The following is an 8,893-nucleotide window of genomic DNA, read 5'->3' on the forward strand; positions in this document are numbered from 1 at the left end:
TTGACTTAGTTGAAGAATGCATTGAGTTAACAGCCGCTACGAGTATAGTCCTGGCCCTTGGAGTTCTTCAACACTTTGTGAATTGTGAGATGACTAAAAGACAACTTAGCCCATGCTTTTATAGGCCCTCAAGTTTCTGGTTGGTGGAGTCTTACAGAGGTTGGCTTGTTTATTAATCTTCCACGACCTGTTTTTACATCTATTAAATAGGCGCCTTGCACCTAGGTACTGGCCGCCTTTGCGCTTGCTGTCCAAGCTACTTGGTAGCCCTTATGCATTGGATGCCTTGCAATCTAGCTGCCCATGGGCTAGTTGACTGGCTACCTAGGCCATTGGGGATGTCCACCTAGAGAATAGCCAATCCTTGCCCACTAGGGGCTAGCCATTTTAGGGGCCGGTCGGCTGGCCCCTTGCCTCTTTGAGGCTGGCCATCAAGGCCTATGCCCTATAAGGACTCGACATCAAGCCCTATGCCCTATAAGGGCTAGACTCACATGTTGAGGGCTTTATGGACTAAAGTTATGGCCCTTGGGCTACCCTAGCTAACTCAAAGTGTAGGGTTTCCCTAACACTAATGCAAATCCTACATGTAACTACATGCTATTTCTCAAATGTCTGGTATTTGGCTATAAGACAAACACCCGAAACACCTATCATCATTCCAAGGGTGACTCATAGTACAGATTGGCATTGCTTCATGTGCAGGACTTGCACACCTAACCAAGACCATGTACAAGACTTCTACACTTGACCTTAGATACTTAGAGTGGAACCTTAGCTGACTTGTCCTCGATTGGGCCTCACAAGGGACCAATTTCCACTCTAGGTCCTGTACGTGCTTGAACAGATATGTCCATGTGGCATCCAAGTGCAAGATGCACGTGACATAAAGACTAGTCCTAGCTGGCAGTGCACCCTTTCTTCAAACCCATCACCAAGTTCTTATACCTAGGTACATGAAAGATTGGCTTGAATGTGAGCCATAATAATAAAGAATGGAGTCTTAACTAGCTACAGGTACCTGGGGTGAAAGATGGGCTAATCTATGGGCCTTGTCATTGGTAGAAGCAGAAAAGGTTATATCTTTCCTATGGAAGGTCTTGATGGGTTCTCTTCCCATAGGTCTTGATGGGTTCTCTTCCCATAGGTCTCAAACTATTGAAAAGAGGCATGTCATCACAAAAATGTTGCAAGTACAGATCTAATAATAAGGTCCCATAGGTCTTGATGGGTTCTCTTCCCATAGGTCTTGATGGGTTCTCTTCCCATAGGTCTCAAACTATTGAAAAGAGGCATGCCATCACAAAAATGTTGCAAGTACAGATCTAATAATAAGGACATGTCATTTATTTTGGAGTTGTCCTACCCGTAAAGTAAAATGGACACATATCCTGCACACCAAAGTGACATGGTCTTATTGGTTACTTGGTAACTATGTTGGTCGTGCTAAAGAGATGGAAAAGCATGTGGCCTTATCTTCTTTGCAGATGCTCTACTCCTAGATTGAGTTTTGTTTTTCTTAGGAAGACACCTGGTAGCAGATTTTGTATAAGGTTGTGCCTCTATTGAGGGGAACTTTGTAGGTAGTTCCCTCTCTACATATATATATAGATAGATATGTTTTTTTAATAAAAAGGAGTGGTTAAGTTAAGGTTCACATGAAGAGATAGAGCACTAGAATTACTTATCAAAGCGCATTTTTCAAGCTCTCCCACCACCAATGTGTAATGGCTTGTCCATGCATATCTAATCTTGTCTTGTTAACCACATATTGGTTAACACATTCCTATGACAACTATGTTTGCACACTTATGTAATGGACATCGGCACTATATTGTGAATCCCATCATTTGATGAGGGAAATGCCCTAAAGACGCTCCCAAGTATTGAGATTTGAAGAACAGATAAGAGGATCTTGGTCAATTGGCCAAACCATAGAAGCCTTGTAACTATGTTTTGAGCGTCTCGGGTCACTTACTCCCAGGCGACCTAGTGGGAAAAGGCTTGGAACTATAAAAGCCAATTTCTCTTGTTTGTAACTCATTCTCCCGTTTGGCAATAGAAGTGGAGTGTTCTCTCTCCCTCTCTCTTGCAACTCTAATCTAGCATGTGTGGTGTGCTTAGGGTTAGGGTTTTAATCACTTGTTCTCTCATGCTTCCCTCTTGCTTCTTCTCTCCCTCTTGCTTAAGTGATCAGGCTACTACCAACACGCTCATCTTTCGCAAGATCTCACACGATCTTTGCAAGAGAGGTTGCACCACCCGTTGGATTAGAGCAGCCGCCTCGGTGTGACAATAAGTGTGGGAGGACGGTGGTGTGATGACAGTGGAGCTCTTGAGCCTAGCTCAAGCTCAGCGGATCAGCAACTTCCCAACATGTTAGGGTGAGCTTAACATGTCTTGATTATGATGGATAGCATTAGAGAATCGTTTCCAAGCTTCATAACATTGCATCCATATGTGTTATGTTTGGATTTTATCCTATGCACATTGGCATCTTCTTTTGATCTCCCCTTTGTTTAAACTTTATTTTACACTCTGGGTTTTATTTTTTTCTTATGTTCCCATTTTGGTTGATGGGCCAATTTAAAGTCAATATGGGTGAAGCATTTAGACATGTGTGATTGATCAAATTAGTACTTATCCCCACTCTAAGATCTCAACTCAACAACATTAGTCTTAATTTGTAAACATTCTCTCTTCATGGTGGTGAAATGCCAATTACGGCTCAACGATGTCATGTACATGACTTTATATTAATCCACTATATTGACCTTGCATTGTCCCTTGATCCCCTACAAAAAGTAGAATCAAACATGCACATTCATCGTCATTGGTGATAATTTGTGGCCTTGCAATATGGCCATTGATTTTTTCCTTTCATTAATTACAATGTAGATATTTTCTTGCTTTTTACAAGACTGGGGAAATGTGAGGTTGGAAAGATCCTATGGGAAAAATGATGATAGTTTACCACCAAGAACTACTTGTGTCACTGTGGTTTTGTGATCAAAACAACCTCCATTAGGTGAATCTAGAAAAGAAATTTTGGAGCTAAGGAGTCTCATGATGCCTATAGAAGCTCAAGGGGCATGTTCAATAGGCCATTATTATCCATGAACTTATATTTGTGATAATTCTCGATGTTATGCTCAAGTTCAAACATTGCCATACTTTGTACTTCTATGCACCATTTTTTAGACAAGGGCATTGAGTGGCGACATCAATCACAAGTACCTTGGAGGACTAGGGGGTGCTTCTAGGAAGTCCAATTGCATGGTATCCCTTTATATAGAGAAGGATTTTGGAAGGTGCATGTTTAATAGGTCATGAATTTGTAATTCGTGATAATTCTCAATGTAATGCTCAAGTTTAAATATTGCCATACTTTGTACTTCTATGCACCATTTTTTGGACAAGGGAATTGACGACATCAGTCAATCACAAGTACCTTAGAGGACTAGGGTTGCTTCTAGCAATCCCCATCGCATGGTATCCCTTTACATAGAGAAGGCTTTTGGAAGTTTCAGTACCAATATAGGCCCTTTGAAATCTAGCATGGGAAAATCCTTCAAGAATCATAAAGAGCTAGGTATAATTTACAAGTTGTATACCGAAATTATGGAGTCCAGTGCAGGATTTAGATGAGACCTAACTTATCGAAGGGCTTATGTGAAGGTTGAGTGAACAAAGTTACCCATCAAGATGAAAAGTTAACCATTAAGACCAGGGCTGCTTAGATAAGTTTGGAGGTCATAGGGCATACATGGTCTTATTAAGTTTTCTTCTTACAACCCGCTAATGTTATAAAATATCCGTTAGTAGTGGTGGACCAAATATATGACGTGATGTTGGCACATACAAAATCTTACATGTGTGGCATACTACAAAGGCTTGTGTTAAAGGTGGTAAAGTGTGTGTAGATGATGATGGAGGAGCGAAGGGAGGTGATGTGTAGAAGGAGACAAAGGTAAGGAAGGATGTGAGGAGTTGCAAAATGTTATAGGGGTTTGCAAAGAGAGCAAGGAGATGGTGGGAATTCAAAGAGAGCAAGGAGCAAGGAGGTTGCCATGGACACTTCATCAATTTTGAAGGTTGTCCATTTGTCTTATCTTGTTTCTAGACTATGTGTGTACAATGGTGTATGCAATATCTTAAATCACAACATCATCAATTTTGAAGGTTGTCCATTTGTCTTATCTTGTTTCTAGACTATGTGTGTACAATGGTGTATGCAATATCTTAAATCACAACATCTTAAATATATGCATTGAGCTCAACTCTATGAGCATCTACTCTTTTTTTTTGTGCATGTGAGTGCATATGAATGCACTCTTAAGTGTGGCTACACACCCAACAAGTTGGTCTCCCAAGGTCAAGATGTTTTTTAATGTGTGAGCACAGATAAGCATGCATGTATGGGCATACGCTAGATTGCCCTAGGGAGTCTCACTCTTCTCTACACACCCGATTGGATGCAAGAACAATTCAATGGGTCTAAAAGTTATCACGTGACATGTATAGCTCAAATTTTTTGGAGAAAGAAAAAACAATGTAAGTAGACGACAAACAATATGGAGAGAAATAAAACTACACACCACACACTATATGTGTGTATGCAAAGAGCTCATACAAATCTTACACATGAATTTGGTGTGTGAACCCACTTAGGAGGTCAAGATATTTTTTACGTGTGAGCATGGCTAAGTGTGCATGTGTGGCCATACGCTAGATTACCCTAGGGAGTCTCGCTCTTCTCTACACCCAATTGGATGCAAGAACAGTACAATGGGTCTAAAAGTTATCAGGTGACATGTATAGCTCAATTTTTTTGGAGAAAGAAAAAACAATGTAAGTATGACAAACAAAATGAAGAGAAATAAAACTACACACCTCACACTGTACTTGTTAGTAAGTAGGTCAAACAATATGAAGAGAAATAAAACTACACACCTCACACTGTACTTGTTAGTAAGTAGGACAAAGAAAAAACAATGTAAGTAGGACAAACAATATGAAGAGAAATAAAACTACACACCTCCCACTGTACTTGCTACACAATAAGGTTTTTTATGTGAAGCTTTTTCAGTGGAACAATTATTGAAAGATCAATGGATAATGAAAGTGATAGATTATTGCCTAGCCGAAGATGAGCAAGATGCTCCTTCCAATTGGAGTGCACATATAGGTCATCAATGAATATCTCAAAGATCTTCTGAAGGATAACTTGGAGATCCTTGAAGGTTGTACACATCAAGCATTGCAACGAGGGGCATTGGTCAAGATGAATGACATGGCTTTCAATGATATGTGTAAGCTTATAGTGAGATTGCTCATTTTATTGGGATGGGAACCCTATCCACTTGCTATACAATTTCTAAAGGCTTTTACTTTTTTTTGACTAATTTCATAAATATGGAATATCTATTTACAGGTTGCATTTAGGAGATGAAATTCCCTTTTATGGCTATTTGAAAAGTTGTTAAGCTAGCTGGACAAGCGCACTTTGGGAGATTTCATCTCATTGGTTTTCCCTTTTCCCAAATAGCATTCTACTACCTTGTATTAGGTTTTGGTTTTGTCTCTAAGATGTGGACTGAATTGAGTATTTTGTGCTATTATGAACTACATAATATCACTTTTTTAGATTATAGAGATAACCCACAACAATCAATATGATGGTTCCCTTTGCAAGTTATGTTAATAGCATAATTGTTTTCGCAAGTTATAATGCTTTAGGTAGCAAATGTTGTGGCATATTATTCCCCTACTAAACTCTCTCTCTCTCTCTCTCTCTCTCTCTCTCTCTCTCTCTCTCTCTCTCTCTCTCTCGGCCATCGGTGTGTGTGTGTGTGTGAGAGAGAGAGAATTATATTAAAATCTAAAAAAGTCCAAAATGGCCCATGAGATTGAATATATAACCATAGCACCAAGCCAAATATATGCATTAGCAAAAAATAATAATAAAACACTCTTGACATAAAATCTTACTAATCACCTGGTAGAGCTATAATTCAGCATGCATTAAATTTATTCACCACAATTAAGAATCTAGGTTTGGTTTAAGTTTGGCAGACATCCTCAATGAGGGCTCTGCCATCATGTTAGACTACCCAATTGTCCTCTTTTTTTTTAGTTGCTTAAACTTGGGGGGGGAGAGAGAGAGAGAGAGAGAGAGAGAGAGAGAGAGAGAGAGAGAGAGAGAGAGAGAGAGAGAGAGAGAGAGAGAGAGAGAGAGAGAGAGAGAGAGAGAGAGAGAGAACTAGGGTTTTGTAATATTATTCACGATTCTTAATCACATTCACACTAAACATTAAAGTCATAAAGTTATCTTAATGTGCTAAAAAAGGAAACAATAACACTCTTTCCATAAATTATGGTTCTTGTAGATCAAAGTTAACCACACATTACAAGGATTGTATTGGCACTTTTAGCATCATACTTTATTAGCATTTTTTAAAGGATTGATATGTATTGGAATAGCATGAATATAGATTGGCACTACTTATCTTTCATTAATAAAAATCTTGGTCTTTTTATGATGAATAAAAATAAAATGACATTACACAAGATTTTGAAAAATCTATGAACATATGGGGCTTTATCACTAACTTGAAGATTTTGAAGCACACAAATTTGAAGAGTTAGTGATAAATTCTTTATACAATGTGGCCAAAGATAAAGTGAGCTCAAATGAGAACAAATGCCCTCATTTCACATCTCCTTTGAGTTCATTTACTAATAGTTGAGCTTAGTTGAGAAGAAATGAGAATATATGATTTTAATTGAGGTAAAATGGCATCAAATAATAATGTTGCTTTTTCATAACTGAGGTTAAGCAAGATCAATGGGTATCAATTCATCTCAACTAACCTCAACTAAGTTTGATTAAGCTTGAATAAAAACAAAGTGTCTCAAATGAGATAAATAATATTAAATGAGGTCAAGTTAACTCAAATGATGTGATTTGCCTTAATTGACTTCAATCAAGCTAGATGATGTTGAGATCAAACAAGAAGGAGTGAGATCTTTTTAAAAAATGAAAAGATACTTTGATATTAATAATATTTAGTTACAAAAAAGATGAAGATGTCGCATGTGTTAATATCTGAGGAGTTGCAGCTTGGCGCTATCTAATAGCTCAGAGCTGAAAGGACCGAACACCTTTCCACCTTCCACTCATCAGGACACGCTGCATATGCGGGCATCAAGGGATTACTAGTTGATTTTTGGCCATCCAAAGTTGCTACAACACAGTATATCTGATCTAAGGCCATATGCACGCTATGGAGAGGAATGCAAAGGTGGCTAGAAAGTCGTGGCACACAACATTAGTTTACATGGAAACATGCATTACTAGGCGACACCAAGCTCCTCAACCGGGCCGAAGGGACCTTACTAATGCCCTCAAGTGAACTCAAATGATGTTGATGTCAACCGAGAGAATTTTCGTAGATTACCTAGATAGGTTTAAACGACTTCAATGCTTTTTTGGAAAGAACCTTTACATCTCCGAACGCCAAGTTGATGAACGTTGTGTTCCTTGATTTAGGTGGCTTACATTTGATCGCTGGTTTGGTCTGGTCTGTGATTTTCAGGTAAGGTAGCATGCTGTAAGTGCCAAGTGTGTAGCACGTGTTGGTGTTCCTCTGTCTCTCTCTCTCTCTCTCTCTCTGTGTGTCCTTCCATGTCCGGACAACTACCGTATCTGTGGCAGGTCGGACAAATCGAGTGCATTCTGGGCGGGCAGCTCTGGCGTCTAAGAGCCCCGCCAGGTTCTACAACGAGAAGGAAGAAAACTGAATTTCCACAGGAGGCCGCAGGGGGTCGCTACCCTTTGATTCACCTCGGTGGAACCCTTGCATTAGGGGGTTAATAAGCCCCCTTAACCCTTTTGGGGGGCGGGGGGGGCGGGGGGGACAGCTCTAAGGCTAATTGCTGGCACTGGGGCCATGTATGGGCAGTAGGTTTCAGGCAGGACGAAGGTCTGTGTGCGTTAATTTTCTAGCAAACCCTGCTTCAAGATATGGCTATTGCGGGAGTAGTCACGAAGCCCTGGCCAAGATACAATCTGAAAAGCTTGAGGAAAGCTCCATCGCAGATGCCCCCACGAAAGATACCATGGACAGATGGCAACCACATATTTCTGCAGACAGGTATGCCTCTCTCTTGCAACGGTGTGGGAATGCAAAGGCCTTGTCACAGGGGAAAAGGGTCCATGCCCTCGTCATAGATGATGGGCAGGATAGTGACAGATTGCTATGCAACCTGATCGTCCATATGTATGGCAAGTGTGGATCCGTCAAGGATTCCCATGCCTCATTTGGTCTCATGCATGACCGGAATGTGTTCTCATGGGCCATCATGGTTAACATGTATGTTGAACACGGGCACATCATAGATGCCCTCTTCGCTTTCCAACAAATGCTCTCTGAGGGTGTTTTGCCAGATAAGGCCATCTTCGTTGCCATCCTTTCTGCCTGTGCCAGCCCAGAGACTCTACTTGAAGGTCGGCGAATGCATGCATGTGTCATTGCCTGTCGCTTTCTGCCAGATATCGTTGTGGGCACTGCATTAGTAACCATGTATGGTAAGTGCAGGCGTTTGGACTATGCACAGATGATATTTGTTGATATGCTGAGGCGGAATGTGGTGTCATGGAATGCGATGATAGCAGCTCATGTAGAGCATAGGCTGGACATGGATGTGCATGGTCTTCTCGCACAAATGCAGGTGGAAGGTGTTCTCCCGGACAAAGTTACGTTTGTTGGTATCCTCGATGCATGTGCCAACCAGGGATCTCTTGCTAATGGGAGGAAGACACATGCCCTTTGTCTGAATAGGGGCTTGGATTCTGATGTTGTTGTGGGGACTGCCCTTGTGAACATGTATG

At 40.6% G+C, this 8,893-nt stretch overlaps 1 protein-coding gene across 1 annotated transcript in view; it reads left to right on the top strand.

The window, feature by feature from the left end:
- Positions 1-7,525: 7,525 nt before the first annotated feature.
- Positions 7,526-8,893, top strand: part of LOC147611185 (pentatricopeptide repeat-containing protein At3g16610-like) — a 3,445-nt gene continuing 2,077 nt past the window's right edge. The window contains exon 1 of the mRNA XM_086785846.1: positions 7,526-8,893. This exon is cut by the window's right edge and continues 2,077 nt beyond it. Within this exon, the coding sequence (XP_086641972.1) occupies positions 7,957-8,893 (937 nt within the window). The 5' untranslated portion in view covers positions 7,526-7,956.

This window comes from Cibotium barometz, chromosome 48 (assembly GCF_041138505.1).
Source record: "Cibotium barometz isolate CiBa-2024 chromosome 48, ASM4113850v1, whole genome shotgun sequence".
Lineage (NCBI taxonomy): Eukaryota > Viridiplantae > Streptophyta > Polypodiopsida > Cyatheales > Cibotiaceae > Cibotium > Cibotium barometz.